Genomic DNA, 25,624 nt, shown 5'->3' with positions numbered 1-25,624 from the left:
AGAACAGGGATTTTTCTTCATCATAAAAAAGATTAGTTGCAGATGTGAATGGGTCGGAGTTAAAAGAGTTGGGCCTCATTAGCCAAACGTTCTGAGGAAGAAATTTCTTACACAGTTTTTATGAAGATTCTGACTCATCAGTGTTTTCTTGTTTGGGATTTGTTCTTAGGGAAGAACAGAATCTACACACACTCAAGAGCACAAAGCTGAGAACAGTTCTGCGCTTTAAGAACACGTCATGAATCTGACGTAGACTTTTTCTTAGGACCTTTCTCAGGAACGCTATAACCCGTGTTGTGTTCAGGTCTGTGGGACCCATTTTCATTGTTTACGTAAAGAAAAAATGATGTGATTTATTATTATTTCATCCTCAGATTCTTGTTCTTTGCTCATTTTCTGTGAAGAACATATAAAATAACCCATTTTCAGTGTCTTCACTCTGTTCACCCCCCACACATTTATATTACACATGTGGTGTTGGGTGAAACTGCGGGGGGGAAAAGTGTGGAGGTGCTGTGTCTTTCACTCTGTTCTCCTCCTACATGGCCTGCTGTTAGTGTGTGTGTATGTGTGTGTGTGTGTGTGTGTGTGTGTGAGGGTGGACAACATGGACAGGCTGCTGACTGGCTACAGCTGCTAAAGGAGAACCCTACGCTGGACACTTGTGATATTTTTAAACATCTGGTATTTTTACATAAATTGTTGTGGCTGTATTGATTTATTAAACAGTAATGTGGTGGGTCCAGCAGACCACTGAGTAACACACACATCGACGCCATAATTTTTTTATGACGGTGAAAATAGGCTGAATTTGGCTTCTTGAAAGTTGAGTAATTATGTGTATTTAGTGTTCTGGGTAAAGGAAACAGATGCCTGCTGTTTACGCGCATATATTTATGCTTAGCTAAGTCTAAACTGAACTGAGGATGCTGAAGTGCTCTGCGCTGAACTTTCTCTCAGCCTGTTTTTGCTCTTTTTGCTGTTTAAATCTTGGCAGTGAAGCTCAGAGCTTTTGGCTCCGGCGGCGTTTACTCTGGCAGCTCGCGCCGCGCTGAAGACAAAAGAGAAGAATAAACAAAATGCATGCATCTCTCTCTCTCTCCCTCTCTCTCTCTCTCTCTCTCTCTCACTCTCTCTCCCTCACAATCACAGCAAATATTTGGATCAGGCGACAAGTTTTCTGACTCATCAGAGCTGAAAAGAAAACAGAGCTTTTGGAGCTTTCTGAGCGCCCACACAAAAGAGAGGGAGGAAGTACAGGACTTAGAGAAACTTTACGCAATAAAAAAGCGCGTCTTTGGAGGAGCCCCAGTCACACGGGTTGGAGGTGTGCATGTGTGGTGGAGAGAGAGAACAAGTGGCGTTTCAGCCACAAGGTGGCGCTTTCTTCGCTCACTGACGTTTCAGACTTGCACTGCTGCCAATGGTAACAGTCACATGCACATTACATGGTGTATTAGTGCTGTTTTAGTGCTGTGCAGTGTGTTTAAGTGTTCGTTAGTTTTGCTTTTATTTAACTCCTTATAAACAGATTCAATGAAAGACTTCCTAATGAGTTCAGCTTAAGCTTTAGTATTCAGTCACTGTATCTCTGCTGTATCGCCGTTTTTTACTTTTTATGGGTGACTTGAACATCTGTGAAGGCACCATTAATGCTGAATGATATATACATGTTTTGGCAACATATGCTGCCATCCAGACAACGTCTTTTTCAGGGAAGGCCTTGATTATTTCAGCAAGACAGTGTAAAACCACATTCTGCATGTATTACAACAGCATTGCTCTCTATTAGAAGAGTCCAGGCGCTAAACTGGCCTATCTGCAGTCCAGACCGGTCACCACTGATAACAGGCCAAATCCTATTTTAGGCAAAATTGGGAAAACATTTCACTTCCAAAACTACAGCAGTGTCTCCTCAGTTCCCAAACGCTTACAGAGTGTTGGTAAAAGAAGAGGTGATGAAACACAGTGGTAAACAGGCCCCCGTCCCAACTTTTTTGGAACGTGTTGTTGGCATCAAATACAAAATGGGCACATATTTTTCAAAAAACAATTACATTTCTAAGTTTTAACATTTAATATGTTGTCTTTGAGCTATTTTCAATGAAATATAGGGTTTAAATGATTTGCACATCATTGCTTTTTATTTTTATTTACATTTCGTCCCAACTTTTTTGGAAATGGGGTTGTAATTTGAACACTCCAGCTGAGATTTATATCGGGTGAAAATTTCATGATAAATGTCTTAATAGAAATGGTCCAGAATGACTATAAAAAAAACATTTACACTGACCTCCATCATAAGTTAAGAATGTTCAATCAACCTTTATTTAAACTACATTGAGGGAGACCCTCATTTACAGTGTAGCTGAGCCAATACAGAGATCAGGGCCTGAGGAGTTAAATAGTGAAGACATATCAAATGCTAAAAAGTAATAATAATCGTAGTAGTAAATTAAAAAAAAAACAAATACAATCACTAAACCATTAACATTACAACTGTATAGTAACTTAATAAATATAAAATAAGGATAAATAAAAAATATAATTAATGAAAATAAGAGATGTAAAATGATAGCTTGGCCACATTAAAATAAGAACAGAATAATAAAAATAAAACAATAACTAAAAATATATTATATACTATAAATCACTTTAAAAGTGAACTAATATCAAGTTAAACAGTTGCCGGCTTTTTCCTTCTCCTGTAAAGTTGCATTATGGAGATGTGAGATTTTGTTCTGACAGTTTATTATTGTTATTAAGTTAAAATTATTGTGGACTCTCATTTCCCTCAAACACACACTGTGAACTAGAAATGGTAGCATTTAATTTCCTTCCTGCTAAATTCGTCTAGGTCACCTCGTGAGCCACAACACTTTGTGTCCATTTTACCATCTTGGCTGTAAATATGTGTCAGTATGTGCTGATGAACTAGTCTAACAAATTTAATATAAGCGAAATCAGCAGCAGGAAACTTTTCCGCAAAAGTAGAACAGTTTCTTGTAAAATGTCTCTTAATGTTCCACCTTTTAAGAGGCTGAAGTCGCTTCTTATTCATCAGCTTCTTTTTCAAATTTTCCCGTTCCACCTTAAATGGTGCCTGAGGTGCCAGAATGTAACTGCCGCACCATTTAAGGTGGAACGGGAAAATTCGAACAAGAAGCTGGTGAATAAGAAGCGACTTCAGCCTGGTGACTTTTTAGTGTTTGTCAGTTTCTCGCTGCAGATTAAACGTATCAGGAAACCAGCTGGAGTGATTATAAACGCTAATAAGTCCATTCATCTCCAAATTATCGATGTTCATCTTAAATCTCTCTCTTTGCTGTTTCGTTATGTACTAGCTAGGCGAGACTGTTGTTTGTGTTGCTATGGTGACCAGCAGTCTGCGCTGATCTTCAGGGTTAAAGGGTGAATCAGCAGTTCTACATTAACTCCAGAGTTTAAGACCATTTATTGTTAAACTGTGTTGAACGACCAGCAGAGCTTTATTTTACTGTAAAGGAGGATTATTTTATTTTTACCTACAAATCTAATTCTTTGTTATGGGACTAATAAAGGACTATCTTACCTACACTCTAGATTTTACATCTGAATATTTCATTAATAAACAAATAGGAGAGAGCAAAACAAATTGGAAACTAAGATTTCCAATAACATATTATTATGCATATTTAAACATATCAAATAAAAAGGCTTGAGTGTAAATATAAAATAAACTCACCAATATTCACATTAAAGTTTGTTCTCTCACTTGAGGTGGATAAACTCTTATTGCTGGTAGAAAGCAAAGTTATAAATTAACATTAGCTGAATAAATAATGTGAAATACAATAAAGTCATATGACTTCTTTTACGCACAAACATAAATGCAGTGTGGATTTTAAAAAAGTTTATAATTTTTACTTTCTACACAATTTCTCCACTTTTTTCAACGAGCTACGAAATAATTATTATTCAAATGTTTTTATTGATTTTTAAAATATTTATGCACAAGCACTTCCCGACAACTTCCAGACAAATTCTTCTGGCCCCTAAACCCACCAACAGCAATCCTTGCATACACGTATTCTAAGACCTAGCTAAAGTCGAGAATGAATGAAATGAAATAAAACTTTTAAGGGGAAAGAAAGAAAGGGGAGAAAAACAAAAGAGGGGGAAAGGAGAAAAAAAGGAAAATAAATTAAAAAAATAATAAATAAATAAAACTTAAAGGACCTTTATGATATGTTTAATAAGGGAGAATGCTCAGTCTCAAAATGTGTCAAAAATGGTTGCCAGCATTTATAAAGCCTCCTGGTTGAACCTCTGGTAATATGCTTCAGATGTTCAAGTTTAAGATGTGGCATAACCTCTTTGATCCAGGTTTATGGGATGTGAGAGCTACGAAATAATTAAACAAAATATAAGAGACGTTCTGGAGCAGGGAGTCAAACTCAAGCTCTAAAAGGACCATATTAAAAAATCTCAACAAATATGTGGGCCAGAGAACGGCTGGGTTCTTATTTCATTTTTTAATGCGTAACCTGAAGTGGTTGTTTATTCAGAATACAGCAAAACATCAGCAGCAAAATACAGACACTTGCAGTAAACCTCAAAATATTATATGAATACTTTAAATATAATAAATGCACATTATGCTGCAGTGCATGCTGGGGATTGTAGTGCAGGGCACTGTAAAATAGGCTAATATTAATTTATTTTTTATTTTAATATTAAAGGGCCTGTATCATGGATCGTTGTATCATTTCTCACTTTAAGGTCTACAGTGTGATGTAGTATGTAGTGGTTGGTGTAGTGTAGTGGGTAACACCTCTATCTTCTACGCTGTAGACTGGGGTTCAGTCCCCCACCTGGGTAAACACCCTACACTATACCAATAAGAGTCCTTGGGCAAGACTCCTAACACCACCTTCACCTACCTGTGTAAAATGATCACACTGTAAGTCGCTCTGGATAAGAGCGTCTGCCAAATGCCGTAAATATAGCATGTAAACAGGCACAGTAGTGGGCAGCCAATAAGAACAGAGGTCATTTACATATCAATCCTAAAAGCACTGTAAAAAATAGCCCGTTTCATTTAGCTGTGAGGGATGAAGAGAGTTGTTGGAAAATGGTCATGTGGTTATTTTTTCAGTACATTAAAGACAAAAACAGTAGATTTTTAATGGATATGGGCTCTTTAAACTGGACGAGTACCAGCGAGTCTGACGGAGCAGCGCTGAGTCTGACCTTGCATTTTCCCTCCAACTGACCAATAAATCAAACTGCCCACCAACAGGCCAGAGCACATCATTCTCTCGCTCTCCTTTTCTTCTCTCTTTTTCTTTCTTTCTCATTCTTTCTTCCTTTTCTCTCTCGTCTCTCCCCTCCTTCTCTTTTTCTTTTCTCTCTCTCTCTCTCTCTCTCATTAATCATATATATACACATACATATTAAACATATTACAAAGTAGTATTATTACTGATGATGTCAACCCATTGTCCCTCATGCCCCCCCCCGTCCCCCCGTCCTTTTTCCTGTCTCTCTCTCTCTGTCTCTCTCTCCTTTTTCCCTTCTCTCTTTCTACTTTTCCCCTCCACACTCTCTCTCTCTCTCTCTAGCCCGTTGGCCCTGGACCCTCCACCATCTGCCCTCACACCTGGGCCCTGACTGATCCACCAGCCTGCGCACACACACACACACACACATTCTCTCTCTCTGTGAGGTGCTGCCAGGCTGAGTGTGTGTGTGTGTGTGTGTGTGTGTGTAGGGTTCTGTGAGGTTTTGTATATTGATGAATCAGTCTTATTAGTTATTGATCAGCAGTGACGCCTGATAAACTGAACTGAAACTGCAGTGTTTCACATTTTACTCACTCGCTGTGAGGAGAGTCAGTTTACTGAGAGCTGCAGCGCCGAGTCTGTACTGACTGAACTAAACCCCTGAGTGACAGACCACCCCCCCCTTTCTCTCTTTCTTCTCCCTGTCTGTTTACTCCTCTCTGTCTCTCTTCTTTCTCCATTTCTCCCTTTTCTCCATCTATTTCTTTTTCTTCTGTTTTGTCTTTTTCTCTATTTCTGTCACTCTTCTTTCTATTTATTTCTCTATTTTTCTTTCTGCTTGTTTCCCTCTCCCTCTTTTCTTTGTTTCTGTCCCTCCTTCATTTCTCTTTCTGTCTCACCATTTCCCTTTCTCTCCCCCTTTCTGTTTTTTTTCCTTTTTCTTTCTCCTTTCTCTCTCACACCATTTCTCGTCCCATTTCTGTCTCTCTCCCTTTCTTTCGTTTGTTCTGTCTCTATTTTTCTCTCACCATTTCCTTTCCTCTTCCCCTTCTCTGTCTCCCTCCCTCTCTATTTTTCTATTCTATTTTTTCATTTCTTTTTCTTTCTTTCTCTCTCACACAATTTCTCTTCCTCTTCTCCCTTTCCTTCTTTCATTCTTTCTTTGCCCCCCCTTCTCTGTCATTGCTGTCTAAGCTGATGACCTCTGATGACCTCTGGCCCTCTCAGTCTGTTGCTGATGGCCGCAGTCTGAGTGCTGATGTCACCATGTCTCAGTCTGCACTGCAGCGTCTCCAGCCGAGAGAACAGAGCTGTTTATGAAGGAGCTCCATTATTACTGTTTACACCATTAAAACACCAGCTGTCCTTCACACTGTGTGAACATTTCATGATGAACAGAACAGAAATTAATATATATTAAAGGGGAATTCCACTGAATTTTCAGATTTTTTGCCTAACTCAGTGAGTGAAATGTAAACAGAGTCATTCAGAGTGGTTTGGTGTGAAATGGTTCAGATGTCTTTACAGTGGTGGTGATAGGAACCAGGGGTCGCCATGACTACAACACAAATATAGACATTTTATTTACTATCCAGAACCACCAGTGAACCTACACGAGTCTTCTGAGTTTATATGGAATGTTGATGATGGGAAATAGTGGAAAATCTGAAATAATAAGTTTTCTTTGGGGACTATTTTGCCTCACAACATCCTACATGTTATGTATCCCTCCACCAAGAATGGATCATAAAAACATTTATGTTTTAGGCCCAACCTTAATTCAAAGCTATCGTAAAACAGTGTCTCAGTCATCAGGCAGTGAATTCATAAACTTTTAATGTAGTGACTTTCTGTGAGGGAGCTTTTAGAGGTGGACGTCTGGTTCCTATCACCACCACTGTGAACAATTCTGACTCTGTAAGTTTCTCTAGAACAGAGCGTTTCACACCAAACCACTCTGAACGACTCTGTTTACATCTCATCCATTTAATTATGCAGAAATTTTGAAGAGTCAGTGAAATTCCACTCAAATTCTCTCTAATATGTGAAACAGTACAGCGCAGTGATACAGTTCATTAGTCCATAACTGCTGCTCCATTTCATAAGAATGGTCTATTTCAAAAAATGCCCCCATATTAAATGTTTTAGCCCCTTTATACACAAATACAGGGAAAATGTGCCCAAGGAGCACTGCATAATAGCACTACCCTTAAATCACTACATATACAGACTTATTTTTATATGAATGTATTCATACATGTATACTCACCACTTTGTAAATGTACTTAATCAATGTGATGGTGTTAGCTTGTGTATTTTGCAAAGTGCCCCCATCTGTGCTTCTGAATTTCAGTCAGTGAGGGCAAAATTGACCCCATACAGAGAATTATTGTGTGTCTAAACAGCCAAACTTCCTCTGACAGCTGAGCAGCACTTTACAAGCTTCAGCCCCATAAAGCCCTGCAATCTGCAGAGCAGCACTGCGGGTCTGTAATCATGCGTAAACCTGCCACAGACTCGGACAATAAACTGCATTTATATCCCAAATTGCCAACAGCAACCATGAGCCAACAGATACTTCAGTGTGTTTGAAATATCAAGATCAAATCAAAATCAAATCACGTTTATTGCCACATCACATTTACACAGGTGTGAATGTGAGAGATAATCCTAGGTCCGTAGCCCCCTTGTAGTACTTATATACAAAAATATATTAAAAATATATTTAAAACAAACATATATACACATTACACTCTACATAGACACATTAGAGTCATATTAATATACACCAGTATTGCACCATTCCTAATGTACAGTTTGTAACAGTAATATAAGTCATGAAATAAAAGACACATTTCCAAACATGGGGGCAGTCGTGGGCTGGAGGTTAGGGAACCAGCCCTGTGACCGGAAGGTGGCCGGTTCGATCCCCTGAGCTGAAAGTATGTGACTGAAGTGCCCCTGAGCAAGGCACCTAACCCCCAACTGCTCCCCAGGTGCCGTGGACAGGGCTGCCCACTGCTCTGGGCAAGTGTGCTCACTGCCCCCTGGTGTGTGTGTGTTCACTAGTGTGTATGTGCTGCACGGATGGGTCAAAATGCAAAGGTGGGATTAATAAGAGTCACTTAACGTAATATGCAATTAGTGAGTCTGAGGTAGGTGAATGAGAAGCAGGGTATACAGAGGATAGAATATCGATTTTATATATATATATATAAAATTTTACTTATTTATTTTTTTACATATATCGCTGCTGTCAGAGCAAAACATCATATCTCCAAAAAGGTAACTTTACAGGACAATGAAAAACGTTCTGAACTTTTAATTAATCCAAGTAATTTTTGGACCATTTCTGTCGGCCCATTCATGATAACATTTCGACACAACATAAAAAAAATGAAAAATGACAAAAATGGAGGTACGAGGTTTTGTCCCGACAGCAGCGATATATTCTGGATTATACAAGATATTGTAGAATATGTCAGTCTATATGTGCAGGTATAGATTTGCTAGATTAAACTTACAGTGATATCAGAGTGAGTCTGTTTGAGGTGTGGATGCAGTGTGGATTGTCCATGGAGATCATCATGATGAATCATCATCATCATCCTATATCATCACCATCTTAAGAAAAGCTCAGAACATTAACGTTACAGCAGTAGAAAAAATGATTTAACTCTAATATACATAAATGTCACATTATGTTATTCCAAGTAATTCTGCTTTACACTGTGCAAGTGTAATTTAGTTTCATGCAGGTTTCAAGCAAGTTGCATGAAAGTTTCACCGCATAAAGCCAGCCTTAAAGAGATTTTTATTTAAATTTGAAAAATGTTTTTAAAAGCTGATGTTTGTTCAGGACAGTATAAACTCTGTTCAGGACAGTCCTCTCTCAGTTGGGCAAGTTAGGTGGAAAAAGTTCATGCTGGACCCTGACTTACGTCAGACATGGACTCAAAACTGGTCGGACAGGATGTTGTCTGGCTCAAGACTTGATGCTGTGGACTGGGAAGTTCTCAGGCTGTTTTTGGGTTCATACCAGTATTACAGGCCCGATTAAAGTTTTTTTGACCATCACTAGGGGCTGTTACCGCGGTTACCGTCACCAGGAACAGGCCTATTTAGGCCGACATGGGAGGAAACATCATTGGAAACTTTGATTGCCACCACATCAGCATCTCCAGCAAAGACTTTGGGAAGAATTTCAGAAGGATGGTCACATTCATGCCTGAATATGTGTATATGTGGCACATCTGAAGCCCCCCCCCCGAGCTGAGCTGGTCTTAATGAGATGCAGCGTCTCCCACTTAACCCAGCCATGCAGCCTCTCTCTCTCTCTCTCTCTCTCTCTCTCTCCGATAGAGTCTGGGGCTGTTTATTAAATGATGGAATTTGGCTGTTTCACACGAGGAATGTTATCAGGCGGAGAACAATCCTGCCCATGGTTTCACCCTCACGGGCTCGCCCGCCTGCTCATTAGCCACAGCCTTTTTTTAATCCAGAAGTTTCTTATCAAACGTGACACCTGCATCTCCGAATGGCACTTTTCCCTCGTTCATTGGCATGTATTTGGGCGAGCAGACTCCAAGGTGCTTTGTGGAGATTAAGAGGGAGAGACAGAGAGGAAGAGAGAGAGAGAGGGGGAGAGAGAGAGAGAGAGAGAGAGGGAGGGAAAGGGAGAGAGTGAATGCTTATTTTATCATTTAGCGGGTCTGGACCGTATCCAAGGAGTTTTTGTCTTGTTGTTGTAATTAGAAAGCCTTTTAAGCGATAACAGCTGCTGTAGAATATGAATATGGAGGGAAGCGAGGCAGATAGACCCCCCCACCCCCCCACCTCACTCCCTCACTCCCCTCCACCCGCTAATTTTCATACCGCTGCTTTAAACGGAGACGGCGAAGCAGCTAACTAGCTGGCTAGGCCCCCTTTTAGCATTCTTGATTGAAGTCGTTCTTGACAGTCTCCCGTCTCGAGCGTCACATGTGAAGCGTTCGGATTCTCAGCCGCAGCTCGACAGTCAACAGCTTCGACATGCAATTAGGCTTCCAGACGAGGTTTCGGACGGCCGAGACGACTCCGTCAGTTCCCACGGTCCCCAGCGTACCTGGATTGAGTTATAGCGAGCGCTCGCTAGCTTGTCACTTCAAAAAGGTGGAACCGAAGTCTACCAGCGCGCTTTCTGAGAGAAAACGTTATCACCTTACAGTAATCACGACTAATCAGCAGCACAGCATCCACCCAGTAAACAAGGACACAATAGCGAGGCCTCGCCGGGGGATTTTACACGCCGTGATTGACGCTCCATGCAAATCACGTTATTATCTCTGCCAGCAGATCTTTACTCAGAACCTTCAGGAGGCTGTACGGTTCCTCACACATTCCACCAGTACAGCCCCCTCCCTCATACGAGCATCAGTTTACAAAGAATATAGCCACACAAATGCATCTTATATTGAAGAGCTTCATTCCAAAACGCTGCATGTCCATTTGTAAAAAATTAGCATATGCCGAATTTTTTAAATGTATATTACTTGTATATTGCAATGCAAAAGCAATGTATAAAGGAAAACACAATTATTTCTCTAATAAAGGTGGCAGTATTGCTATTTATATGTCTAAAGCTCACTCCCAACAGCGTATATCATAAAAAAAAGAAAATCATGTCTAATGCATTTTTGTAACATATTCACAATTTATTTCAATATATTCCATATTGCACAGTATAAACACATATATAACTGCTTTAATTCTCATGTTTTGTATGGTTTGGTTGATATACACTAGCATTCAATAAGTTGTACTCACACCATATTTACCATATCAATATTATTATTGGTATTTTATAAGCAATAATAACTTGTACAGTATGGATATATGTATTACAATATTACAAGGCTACTTTTAGATGCTATATAGTAATATATCCACACAAATGCATCTTAAATTTGAAGAGTTTTGATTCCAAAACGCTGCATATCCATTTGCTTTAATTCTCATGTTTTGTATGTTTTGGTTGATATACACTAGCATTCAGTAAGTTGTAATCACTTGCCATATTTACCATTTTTGGTATTTTATATGCAATAATAATAGTAATAATACATTTTATTTATATTGCACACTTTCACACTTTTCATGACAACTCAAGGTGCTTTACAGAAAAATAAAGTACAATTCATAAAACACATCTAAAGAGAAATTTCATAAAATTATTCGTTAAAGCAGAATAATTCATGAAAACAGGTCTAAAAATGAAAAGAGACCCAGAATTACTTAAAACAAGAATTAATTTATAAAAACAGGTCTAAAAAGAAAAGTCTTAAGATTCATTTTAAATTCATTTTAGAACCATATATATCTATATATCTGTCTGTATATCAGTAATTGTGCATTTAAATGTGTAAAGAAAGCAACAGAACTACAGACAGACAAACTACATACGACTGTAATTACTGTATATTAGAACTCCTACAGCACTGAATGAAACATATAAAAGTAGCCTGTGGTGAAAAGTAATATTTATATCCATATTGTATCAATTCTTTATATATATATATATATGCCCTGTGAAAAAGTTATGGCACATTTTATATTTTATATAAATTTTTAAATGGCCCTTTAAATGGCCAGAGCCCACCAGCAGTGTGTTTATTACACACTTATATAACCTAAGAATAGCTCAGCCAGTTTGCACTGAAGCCCCTGTAGTTACTGAATAATAAGCCTTTGTGTGTATTAAAAAGTGGACTATAAAACCTGAGATTTTAAGGTGTTAAACTCAGCAATTAAACAAAAATGTGCAGAAAAATTAATGCTGAATTTAAGCGTGTTCCCTATTTTCACTGCAACAAAATGTGCAATTTGACCAACTTCTGCACACAACTGTAACGATTTACTTTGAAATATGATGAATTCTGGATGTTAATTTCAATCTTGATGTTCTGCAGCTTCCTAGTCATTTTACCATTTCTATAGCTTTGTTCATTTTTCTGGAGCGTTTTGTTTTTATGCACCAAAGATCTGGAACACACTACCAGTAAACATCAGTTAAAACATAAAACAGTTAAAGACAGCTTTCTTTACTTCAGTGTTTAAATAGTTTTTAATGTTTCCTTTGTTTTTACTGGGATATTTTACTTTTACTTTTATTTTCTCGTTAGTTGCATTTTTATTGTACTTTTTTATTTATACTTTTATATTCATTTTTTGTTTTGATTATCTTTTTTTCTCTTCTTCCTCTGTTGTTTTTACTTTGTATTGTGAAGCACTTTGAGCTGCATTTTTAATGTATGAAAGGTTCTATATAAATAAACATTATTATTAATATATTATTATATTACAATCCAAACTTCTGAACTTGTATCAGTATGTATGAAACATTAGTTTGGGTGAATATAATGGTAATTATACATTTGTGCAAAGAATAAACAATGTGTGCAAACCTTGTTACTGAAACCTGTTTGTTCTGCTATAAGAAGGAAAAACAATAATTCACATGATCAACAAACTGCAGCAAGAAACTCTAACAGCATCCAGACCAAGAGAACCTTAGGATGCTCACACTAGCATCTTATATTACAGTACACTCTTAAAAAGATGGTTCTTCAAGAGTTCCTTAGTAAAGAAAATGGTTCTATACAGAACCATCAACACCCAAAGAACCCTTTGCTTGATTAAATGTTCTTTTGCATGATTAAAGTGTTCTTCAGACTGGTGGGAGATGTGCTTTAGATGGTTCTATATAGAACCTTTTTGAAAATGGTTAAATGTTAATGTCACGCTTAGATGTTCATGGTTCTATATGGCACCCAAAAGGGTTCTTTTATCATTATGATGTCAAGCTTGTAACAATGGAAGAACCCTTTTAGGAGCTATACAGAGCCATTTTCAAAAAGGTTCTATATATAGAACCGTCTATAGCACATTCTTGCATATTTTCCATCAATCTAAAGAACCCTTACATGATGCAAAGAACCCTTTAATCATGCAAAGGACCCTTTAATCGTGCAAAGGGGTTCGTTTAGTGTTTATGGTTCTATATAGCACCCAAAAGGGTTCTTTTATTATTATGATGTCAAGCTTGTAACAATAGAAGAACCCTTTTCGGTGATATAAAGAACCATTTTCAAAAAGGGTTCTATATAGAACCATCTATAGCACATTAGTGTATATTTTCTATCAATCTAAAGAACCTTGTCATGATGCAAAGGACCCTTTAATCGTGCCAAGGGTTCTTTTAGTGTTTATGGTTCTATATAGCACCCAGAAGGGTTCTTTTATCATTATCATGCCAAGCTTGTAACAAAAGAAGAACCCCTTTGGGTGCAATATAGACGTTCTATATAGAACCATCTACAGCACATTTATGCGTATTCTCCATCTAAAGAACCCTTTCATGATGCAAAGAACCCTTTAATCATGCAAAGGGTTCTTTGAGTGTTCATGGTTCTATATAGAATCACTAAAGAACCCTTGAAGAACCATCATTTGTAAGACTTTCTAAGACTTCTTTTCTATGATGTTAGCCTGTTTACCTGCACGTGTTAATGATCTGAATGGATTTTGAAAATTTGTGCTGCTTTTTATTTTTACAAAATAAAAGTCCCCTGTTGGTGGAACGTTTCTCCTTGACTCTTTAAACCGCCGGCGTTTTGGTAGTTAGCGGCAGCAGCTCAGTCTGAACAGACGTGGTGCCACCAGAAAACAACAGAGGCTACTGTAGAGAGAAATCCCGACAGAATTTCTCTCACTTTTATCTGGGGATATACAGTATCACGGCTCAGGATGCTCTCTTTTTTCCAGGTAATAGGATAGAGGGAGAGTGAGGGAGGGAGGGACGGAAGGAGGGAGAGATTTGGAGAAAGGGCGGAGAGATACCCCTCAAGCGAGCATCTCTGTAGGGAGAGGATTATATGCCTCTGCTCCGCTACCTTCCAGCTCGGCTCTCCATTGGTTTCAGGAAAAACTCAATTAAACTTTGTCTCTGCCAAATTCGTCCGCGGCGTGTATCAAATAGAAACTCCTCTAGCGTGATGATAATGTTGGGGGCAGGCGAGGACTTCCTCACCCCCCCACACCTTAAAGTGTTTTTATTTTTGCGGGCAACTAGAAAATAACAACCCGTCCTAGAAACGAGAAAAACGCCTGTCGCCTGCTGAAAGAGAGGGTTAGCATTAGCATTAGCACTGCGGGGAAAACCTGCGGAGATTTAAAAAGCAAAACCGACGGTGCGCTGGAATCTCCAACACGGTGCCATTTCAGGAGAACCAAAAATTGCTCTTAGCTTTTGATTAAATTTAATAAAACTAAATTTATTCTTTTTTAGAGCTGAACAGTTTGGTGGAAATATATAAGGCTTTGTTCACACAGCAGGTAAAAGTGGCTCAAATCCGATCTTTTTCTTCATGTGTGACACAGATGTGTGTCAGTGTGAACAGATAAACACACAATCAGACATTTTCAGTTCCGATTTGAGACGCGTTCATATGTGGTGCTGAAATCCGATACGTATCCGATCTGCAGCAGTGACTCAGTCTGAACAGCCAGATCGGAATTCATGCGACTTTTACGTCAATCCAACTTGACATTCGTCATAATTTCAAGCTGCTGAGACTCATAAACATTAAGGCTGATATTTCTGTACTAAAATTAGAAGAGACTCATCTAAACCCTCCGTGTTTGAAGAGATTTCTAAAGAAATGTCCGAACGCGGCCGCAGGAGAACGAGGCTGCAGCGTCAAAGAACAGTTAAAGGTCTGAAAGCGAAGTTTAAAGAATCCGAGGACGCGAACCAAAGAAGTGACCGCGCCCTTTTTACGGCTCGAACACATTCTGGGTGATGAGCCCAGCTGTCAGTCAGTGAAGCTTCATGATGGCTCCTGTGATGCTGGTGAAGATGAAGCTGATCCTCCGGGAGCGACTGGCGTTCGTTGGCGGTCGTGATTGTTTACCTCTGGATGAGCCGTGAAGCAGCGTGACGCTCTGATCTTTAGCGCATGTGGGTCAGTTTAGGAGCTGATCTGTTCAGACTGATGTCGCATACAGATCACATTTAAAAGATAATCTGAACAGACAAACAAAAAATCAGATTTGGGCCACTTTTACCTGCTGAGTGAACGTATTCCAGTATTGCGATTGTGATTTAAATGTGATTATTTTCTATAAATCATGTTAATTAAGACCAACACATATATATTTTCTGGCTTGAGGCCTGAATGCTAATTAAATTGTTTCAGATTGTGTTATTAGGTTAAATATCCCAACTTAAAATGTATCACAGCTGTAAATAAAGTGGACTATATTTCCAAAAATTATAACTCTTGCAACTTGAAAACTGCACTGTGATTTTGGTATAAAAACAATTAATCGGTCAGCCCTACTTCCAAGTAATTCTGGACCATTCTTATTGGCCTATTCATCAAGAAACATAATGGAGGGGGCAGCTGGCATTTTCAAATAGTGTAACAAAAAAAGAAAAAATAAATGCCGTTATGATCTGACAGTGTTGTTCAGTTTTCAGTTCAGTTTTAGTGCAATGGTGTTTCGTAAATGTGTCCCAAATAGGGCTGAGTATGGAAAAATGAAATACTTTCATGGTACCAAGCAAATTATTTCTGTGTTTTAGTGGCATCATAAAATTCCACGTCATTCAGTACCAAATTTCAGTTTGTAGAGGGTATCAAAACGTATTGTTAAGGAATCTGTATCTGTATTAAGGTATCAATATTGGTGTTGGTATCAGTCTCGGAAATACAGAGAGAGGAACCAAAACTCTAAAGGAGAAACTCTCTAAGAATATGAGGAAGAACCACTGAGAGGTGTGTGTGTGTGTGTGTTAGTGTGTGTTGCGCTGGTCTGAGTGGATCAGACACAGCAGTGCTGCTGGAGTTTTTAAACACTGTGTCCACTCACTGTCCACTCTATTAGACACTCCTACCTTGTCAGTCCACCTTGTAGATGTAAAGTCAGAGACGATAGCTCATCTGCTGCTGCACAGTTCGTGTTGGTCATCCTCTAGTCCTTCATCAGTGGTTACAGGACGCTGCCCACAGGACGCTGTTGGCTGGATGTTTTTGGTTGGTGGACTATTCTCAGTCCAGCAGTGACACTGAGGTGTTTAAAAACTCCAGCAGCACTGCTGTGTCTGATCCACTCAGACCAGCACAACACACACTAACACACCACCACCACGTCAGTGTTACTGCAGTGCTGAGAATGATCCACCACCCAAATAGTACCTGCTCTGTGAGGGTCCATGGGGGTCCTGACCACTGAAGAACAGGGTAAAAGGGGGCTAACAAAGTATCAGAGAAACAGATGGACTACAGTCTGTAACTGTAGAACTACAAAGTGCACCTATATAGTAAGTGGAGCTGATAAAATGGACAATGAGCGTAGAAACAAGGAGGTGGTCATAGTGTTATGCCTGATCAGTGTTTATGTTTGCCCTGTGATGAACTGGCGACCTGTCTAGGGTGTTTCCTGCCTTCCACCCACTGAGCGCTGGGATAGGCTCCAGCTCCCCCAACAACCCAGGAGGATAAGCAGCCTAGACGACGATGATGATGATGATGATGATGATGATGAATGAATGAATGTTGACGCAGCCAACATCAGACGCTGTATAGAGGCAGCAGAAATCACTATACGTCGATTAAAGATCACAGAGAAACAAGGACTCTCGGTTTGAATGATTAGATAATGAACTGGGACCAAGGACACAAACTAACCTGGTAAAAAGGGTCTGTTTGGTTTCAGGCTGGCTTTAATCAGCTGGCAGCTCTTCAGTTTGAAGTCTGGTGACTCTTTATTTTCAGTGGTTCTTTTTAGATGAGATAAATATCAGTGATGTAGCAGCAGTGAATACATTCAGTACATCATCAAGAGACTTTTAATGAACTGCCTGAATAAAATGTGTTGATAATCTGCTGAGTTCAGCTGTTTTTCACTTTATTTGGAGTCCAAGTTCAGATCTGTAGATGTTTAACTGAGAGGAACTGAACATTAACAGGTCTAATACAGACCATCAACATCCTCAGCCAGCTGATAGACACACTGACACCATCCTGGACCTGGAGCTTCACTGGATTAGGGTTTGGATTAGGATTAGGGCCAGGGTGAGGGTTACGATTAGGGCCAGGGTGAGAGTTAGGATTAGGTTTTGGGTTGAGGTCAAGGTTAGGGTTAAGATTAGGGCCAGGCTGAGGGTTAGGATTACGTTTTGGGTTGAGGTTAAGGTTTGGGTTAGGATTAGGGCCAGGGTGAGGGTTAGGATTAGGTTTTGGGTTGAGGTTAAGGTTGGGGTTAGGATTACGTTTTGGGTTGAGGTTAGGGTTTGGGTTAGGATTAGGGCCAGGGATAGGGTTAGGTTTTGGGTTGAGTTTAAGGTCAGGGTTAGAATTAGGGCCAGGGTGAGCATTAGGATTAGGTTTTGGGTTGAGGTTAAAGTTAAGGTTAGTATTAGTGCCAGGGTGAGGGTTAGGATTAGGTTTTGGCTTGAGGTTAAGGTTAGTATTAGGGCCAGGGTGAGGGTTAGGATTAGGTTTTGGGTTGAGGTTAAAGTTAAGGTTAGTATTAGTGCCAGGGTGAGGGTTAGGATTAGGTTTTGGCTTGAGGTTAAGGTTAGTATTAGGGCCAGGGTGAGGGTTAGGATTAGGTTTTGGGTTGAGGTTAAAGTTAAGGTTAGTATTAGTGCCAGGGTTAGGATTAGGATTAGGTTTTGGCTTGAGGTTAAGGTTAGTATTAGGGCCAGGGTTAGGGTTAGGATTAGGTTTTGGCTTGAGGTTAAGGTTAGTATTAGGGCCAGGGTTAGGATTAGGTTTTGGGTTGAGTTTAAGGTTAGGGTTAGGATTAGGTTTGGTTACTTCATGTAATTTATCAACAATACGTCAACTTAATGTAAGTAAAGTATCAACAGAACATCTACAAGAGATTTACTTCAGTGTATTCAGACACTGCAGTACTGCTACTTCACTGATATGTTATTGATACTCTGTTACTGAGTTTATTAATCATCTACACTCAGTAAAAGTGTTACCCAAGTTTCTTTCCTCATCTATAAGTACACTCAGTGTAACCATCCATTTACAGCACAGTGGTTTTTACTGAGCTGCCACATTCATACAGAATTCAACTGTTGTGCGTTTTTCAAGGATTTTACACGGATCATCAAATCGGATTTCAGGACCGAGCAGATTTTTTCACTCCTGCGTAAAGTTTTAGACATAATTACGTTGAAGAAACCTTTTTCCAGTTTTCCCTTTTAAAGCTTGTGCTGCGCAAGCCGTACGTTGGCTGAGTAAATTACAGGACCTTCATCTGACCCCTGACTCTTATCCAGCAAACTCAGGAAACTGTATGTGATAAGCAGTCCTGCACCGTTTCCCCTGATTTTTTCCTTTTTTTCCCTCTGTGCTGGCCTAAGATTCACCTTACCACAACAGCTCCCCCCTTTAGCTTTCATCACGCCACAGACAGCTACGAGCTGTCAGATAGCAGCCCGTCAGAGAGGGAGAGGGGGAGGGGGGGCACGGAGGCAGAGTGATGGAGAGAGCGAGCGATAGAGCGAGAGATGATAAATCAAACTCCAGACGATGAGGTCTAACACCATCTAATGACCAGAATGAAGCTGCGGCGCGGCTGAGACAGAGACACTGCAGCTTTAAGCCGTGTCACCTTCTGATCCAGCCATCCACCATGATCAAACCCGGATTTACAGCGCCTCACAACATCCAGCAGCTTAATAATCTCATATATTTCTCCCTCTGCGCTCGACACTTCCAGTCTCGACAGTCACTCAAGATAAGCTAAAATCGCTCTGACTGGATTGAGAGCACATATAAAACACATGCTTAAGAATTTTACTGCTCTCTTTTTCCCCCAGTCCTTCTATATATATATATATATATATATATATATATATATATATACACACACAAACACGTCTCGCTGCTGTCAGAAGAAAACCTCTCCATTTTTGAGGTTTTTTAGTTTTTGACATAATTCAAAAATACCAGTTGGCCTTTATATTGTCTGTACATTTCATGATTAATGGACTAAACTAAATGACCCAAAATGACTTGGAAAAAAGTCTGGTTCCATTGACTTACATTAAAAGTAAAGTGGGTTTTTTCCTTCTCCTGTAAAGTCACCATTTTGGAGATACGAGGTTTTCTTCTGAAGCTGAAGTCAGATATTCAGCAGCTTCCTATTCGAATTTGCCCGTTCCACCTTAGCAGCAGTTACGTTCTGGCACTTCAGGCACCAGAACTGCTGGACTATTTAAGATGGAATGGGTAATTTAGCTAGCTAGCTACCGAGACATTAGCATACAGTTAGCGATTTTATGCTTGTTATGAAGAAAACGACCATAATACACTGAAACAACATTAAACTGAGATAATACAGTGGTTTTCGTATTTTTTAATGGACAAAATTCTCACATTTGTGGGTTTCTTTGGTCGCTTGTGCAGCCATCTGGCCGTTTTTTTTTAACACTCAAGTTTCTGAAAAACCTCCATTTAGAGGGCTAAGTGGTAGGGGCGAGGGGTGAAATGGGATTGGGCCTAAATTTACCACATTTTAGAATAACTATGAAATTACATGGATGGAATCCTAACAAAGTGTTAAATGAATCCAAAATATCTTTTAGATTACTCAGTAACTACTATAATCTTTCCAGTATCTACTATGAATCATTCGGCAACTACTGTGAATTACTCAGCATCCGCTATGAATTATTCAGTAAGTAAAAAGTTTTCAGTATCTACTACAAATTAGTAGAGATACCCAAGGTAAAATATTACTCCAGTAAAAGTAGAAGTTCCTCCCTTTAGACCTCCACTTGAGTAAAAGTACAAAAGGATTTGCCTTCAAATGTACTTAAGTATCCAAAGTGAAAGTACTAAAAGATTAATTATGGCTCTGATGTCTTATTATCATTTTTGTAACAAGACTCGCTTCATTAACTCATTTTAGGTGAAAATACTCCAGTGTCTCTCTTGGTAAACCAGTCTTTTAATAGAGTCATTAATTAGTGACGCTGATGTCTATTAAAATTATCATAAGCACAAAACACTGAAGGCAAACAGTTTCTATTAGGTAGAACTGAGTGGCTCTGAAATCACTTTACAAACAAGCAAAGTTTCAGTTTAAGATTTAAGATACTAGCAAAATTTAACAAATTTACTATAAAATGAAATGTGTTTGTATAAATTCAGAAAAAAGACCCGTCAGTCTCAACTGCATATGTGTACATATTTCTATATTGTGGTCTATTTACACAAAGTTAGGTTAGTTCATCATTTATGTTGAATAGACTCTCCCAAAATTTTACGCTGCTGCACTGATGTTGAACCGTGTGCTGCACTGGGTTGGTATGACCAACAGGTCAAAACAAGCTCAAAACAAAGTGCCGCTGTGCCCTGATTGGTGTTTTTGCTTTGCGCTTCTTTCGTTTTGACATGTTACGTTTTTATACACACATAAACCAAAAGGAACGACAGATTTCTCATAATGTAGTGGAGTAAAAAGTGAGATATCTGACTTTGAAATGTGGTGGAGCGAAAATAAAAAGTCGCCCAAAATGGAAAAACTTCAGTAAAGTACAAATACACAAAAAAATACTTAAGTACAGTAATTAATTACATTTACTTTGTTACTGTCCACCGTGAAAAACACATTTAATCAGGCGTTCGACTGGTTCTGCACTTCACTGGGGAAAACTGTGGAGTTCTCGCCCCGAAAATGGGACAAAAGTCAAATTTGATATCAAATATTTTAAAGGCGAATCGTGGACACCCCCTAAAACTCTGGCTCTGGCAGCCATCTGGATGTGTCTGCTGAAGCTGTAGACTTGCGGAGATATCCGGTGACTCTGCCCAATCAATTACAGCCTCCGTCAATTCATTAATAACTTCCCATTGAAAGCCCTTCAGTTCATCGGCGTTGTCTTTTAATTAAACACAATCGCAGCAGCGCTGCTCGCTGGCGGAGAAAGAGCCTCCTCGAGGGCGCGGCGCTGTTCGACTGCGCTGATAATGGAATTTGACATTGCTGGAGATGTTGAGCTATTATTCTGCCCCACTGTTTCTCTATGTTCTCTGATAAAGAGCGATAATGGCCCTTAAATCTCCTCTCTTTCCTTCCAGTCTTTTTCCTCAGAAGCGCTGGAAACGTCCTCCGCTGAACTTACACATGTTCTGTAAGTAGATTAATCAATTAAGCTTCAGTGGATTAAAAAAAAAAGTGGAGGAGTTTAGGAGAAATATCATTTTTACAGTCGGTGGAGAGAGAAAAAGAGAAGCCAACAAAGAGTTATCTTCCTGCTCAGTGAGAGGGAGAGCGAAGCAGGGAAACGGGCAGATAAAGCGGCTCTGTGGTTAAGAAGAGACCCCAGTTTCATCTCAGAGCGGTGTCAGTATGAGGGGTGGGAGTGGCTATTCAAATATATGGAAATCCAACCTCATCTAAAGTATATAGTTGCTGTCGGAAAAAAACCTCGTATGACCATTTTTATCATTTTTCAGTGTTTGACATCATCTGAAAATGCCTGCTGCCCTTTACATTATATCTCAGTTTCATGATGAACGGAGCAAAAGAAACGACCCAAAATGACTTGGGAAAAATTCTGGTTCCACTGACTTACATTAAAAGTAAAGTATATTTTTTCCTTCTCCTGTAAAGTTACCATTTCGGAGATACGAGGTTTTGTTCCGACAGCAGCGAAATGTTTATTTAATCGGGTATTCCATAAGGGTTCAAAGTATCAATGCAAAGTCATGAAAAATAAAACAGAATTGATTTATTGTAGTATCAGCCGAGCTCTGTGCTCTGGCTGAGAGTCGTAACGTGCTGTGCTGAAAGAGAGTGGACAGAGGACGCTTACCTTTACTGTAAACCATGCAGTTATTTCTGGAGTCCTCTGCGCTGACCCACGTCATCTCCCCCAGCCATCGCGGACCCCCACTCACCACCAACGGCATCTGAGAGACACACAAAACATTGAGTGCGTTTACATGCACTTAATAATCCGATAACCGCAGAAAATCAGGTTTTGTCAGTAATCTGATCAACATGTTTACATACACTTGGGTAATCAGATAATGGGGAACCTCCGGGCCTACATGAGTCAGACAGTAATCGGACTTTGCAACCTGCCAATAAACTCACAGAAGAAGACGTGACGTAAGAAATCCGAAAGAAATCAGAGTCAGAGTTTACATGCTGAGAAATCTGATTACTAAGCTAAAATCCAGCTCTGAATTTCTTAATCGGATTTCTAGACCTTACTCTAAGAAATCAGAGCGTACTGTTTACACGACCATTTGAATAATCAGATAACTGCAGAGATCTCTCTAATTTTATCTACGTCAACTGTCATGAACATGAACTTTTTCTTACCAAGTGTAGAGCATCGTATCCCCTTTCATGACTTACCTCAGTCTGTGAATAACCCTTTAAAGTGATTATTCAGCAATAACACATAGATAAAAGTAGGATGCATAGCTAAAAACAATAGCAGCGTACAGTACAGGAGCATCTTGAAGCCTGAAATTTGTGTGTATTTTACCTTGTTTGCAGATAAGCAGTGTAGCAGTGTCAGAAATTTCCCATTAATATATTAAAACTATTATATCTTTTATATCGAAATCACAATATGAAATTTTCAGATCACAAGAGCTGCAATTTTACTTATAGATAATATAATCAGCAGTGTTGTAAGCACCATCCTGGGATATCATAGCAACAGCTGCGCAAACACCTTAGCAGCCACTTGTGATTACATAGCCGTCCGACTAGCAACACCTCAGCAACCACCTGGGATAAGATAGCAACCACCTAGTAACACCCTAGTAACCACTTTGGATACCTTAGCAAGCACTTAGCAACGCTCTGGCAACAATGTAAAATACCACAGCGACCACCTATTAATACTATAACAACGACCTACCACCCACCTAACAACTTCCTCGCAGTGCCCAGGCAACAAGCAGGAATACAATAGCAACTACGTAGCAACACCTTACCAACCACCTTGGATACCTTAGTTACTGTTTAGTAGCACCTTAGCAGGCACCTATCAATACCACAGCCTAGTCCACCTACCACAATACCCTAGCAACAGCATAGCAACACCATAGCAACTGCCTGGAATATCATAGCAACCACCTGGAATTGTTATAGAAACCTAATGATCAAAAAACAGTCAGTCAACATCTACAACTGCTCTGGCGTTATTAGCGGCTTTGTCAAGCCAGAAGTTCATTCACAAACGTTCCCCTTCTAGTTTATAGAAAATAATTGCAGTTTATACACCGGTTAGTCCTTATATCTGATTGGCTGAGCCGCGTTCGAAGCCGTAGTGAAATCCACAATATACGCACACCTGTGACGTCTCACAGCAACTGAATTGTATATCACTGCGCTACGGCATGAAAAACCCTTCTGCTGTTAATGGAGTAATCTTTGACTCTCATGCTGCTCACATGGAGCACCGAGTGAACTGATGAAGTAAGAACCTGGTTCTGTTTAAACTGAGGGGCTGACAACTTATGTTCTTAACTAAAAGAGAGCCAACAGCCTAAACAGCTCCAACATTAAAACCACAGGCTTAAATTAAATTACATACAATATGATTAACTATAAAATGACAGTATAGAACTCTAAAAAATGTCACCTGAATGTCTCACACGCTTCAAATGTTCGTATTTCAGTCAGAAGTCGTGTCAAACCCAGTCTGAATCCCCAACGGCTCTGTACTCCCTAAATAGCCAAACAGTGCATCATGTATCGAGTGTGGATGAGTCTGAGACCCAAATGACTGTTTCTTAGCTGTATTTTGCTCTGTTGGGCTGCAGGATCCAGTATTTAAACTCCTACGTAGTGCACTATGTAGGGAGCAGGGAGCCGTTTGAGATTCAGCCCCAGCGTGAGAAGAGGGCGCCGCTGGATTGGTGCTAAATAAGACTCACGGCGGTGATTTGGTGACCAAAAAGTGCTTATAAAGGGAACGTTTGTGCGTTAAACAGTGCTGCGTTATCATATGATCATTATTATACAACAAAAAGTTAAAAAGTTCATGAAATGACCGCTTTTCTCGCATCTCCAGCAGGAAACTTTTCCTCAAAAGTAGAACAGTTTCTTGTAAAATGTCTCTCAATGTTCCATTTTTTATGGAGCTATGGTCAGTTTCTCATTCGCCAGCTTCTCGTTTGAATATTCCCGTGCCAGAATGTAACTGTTGCACCATTTAAGGTGGAACGGGACAGTTTGAACAAAAAGCTGGCGAACGAGACTTGAGTGTCATGACTTTTTAGTGTTTGTCAGTTTCTCGTTGCAGATTAAACGTATCAGGAAACCAGCTGGAGTGATTATAAACACTAATAAGTCCATTCATCTCCAAATTATCGATCTTAAATCTCTCTCTTTGCCGTTTCGTTAGCTACTAGCTAGGCGAGACTGTTGTCTGTGTTGCTATGGTGACCAGCAGTCTGCGCTGACCTTCAGGGTTAAAGGGTGAATTAGCAGTTCTACTTTAACTCCAGAGTTTAAGATCATTTATTGTTAATTTTTTTTTTTTCCTGCAAAGGAGGATTATTTTATTTTTACCTAAAAATCGAATTCTGCTGTGGAGTCGTATGTTGCAACCTCTAAAGGAACTAGTTATTGGTCGAATACTTCTTTTAGGTTGATTATAATTAATAAAAACTTAAAAGTTATTTTCAGAAAAATTGTGTATTTTATTATATGTTGTTCGCTTTGCGTCGTGCCTAACAACACCCTTCCCCGTGACAGAATCGCAGTAATGCATGGCCTCTCGTTATTGCTTTGTTAAACTGCAGCTGTACAATCAGTCAGAAATATTTTAATGAGATATCTTCGCCAAATCATTCAGACACAAATATCGTCAAGATCCGGAAAAGATTTGCTCAGGCTTAGGATTTACAGGCCTTATAAACCGTAAACAACCGTTCATTCACCTTGTCTAAACCGGCTGCCCTCTGACAGATCACTCAGCTACGGGGTCTACGGCCACGTGTGTGTGTGTGTGTGTTGTGTGTAAGGTGTGTGAACAGGCTGCTCTCGGGTTCTGTCCTTCCTCTGAATGAGCACATTGTTGGGGTCCTCTCTGAGAGCCGCAGCTGATCAGATCTCATCCTCTGGGCTCGGAGAGAGAAGAAGCCGAGCTCTGAGCGCTGATCTTTAGCCACATTGTACCTCCCTATCACCTACATCACTCCGCTTCCTGAGACGGGCAGCAGAGGAATTTAAAGAATCGGTGTGCGTTTCAAAAAAGGACAGGAGGAGTGAAAGAGGCTCACATCTAACTCAGAAACACTGACCGGTCACTCTGCTGGTGT

The 25,624-nt window shown here is 39.7% G+C and overlaps 1 protein-coding gene across 1 annotated transcript in view; it reads right to left on the bottom strand.

Moving 5' to 3' along the window:
- zfpm2b (zinc finger protein, FOG family member 2b) overlaps positions 1–25,624 on the bottom strand; it is a 102,899-nt gene that overhangs the window by 12,152 nt on the left and 65,123 nt on the right. The window contains exon 5 of the mRNA XM_036565921.1: positions 22,150–22,246. Coding sequence (XP_036421814.1) covers positions 22,150–22,246 — 97 coding nt within the window. The remainder of the gene's footprint in view (positions 1–22,149; positions 22,247–25,624) is intronic.

Source organism: Colossoma macropomum, unplaced genomic scaffold (genome assembly GCF_904425465.1).
Source record: "Colossoma macropomum unplaced genomic scaffold, Colossoma_macropomum, whole genome shotgun sequence".
Lineage (NCBI taxonomy): Eukaryota > Metazoa > Chordata > Actinopteri > Characiformes > Serrasalmidae > Colossoma > Colossoma macropomum.
Note: the sequence above shows the minus strand (reverse complement) of the source record. Positions and strands in the feature narration are given on the sequence as shown.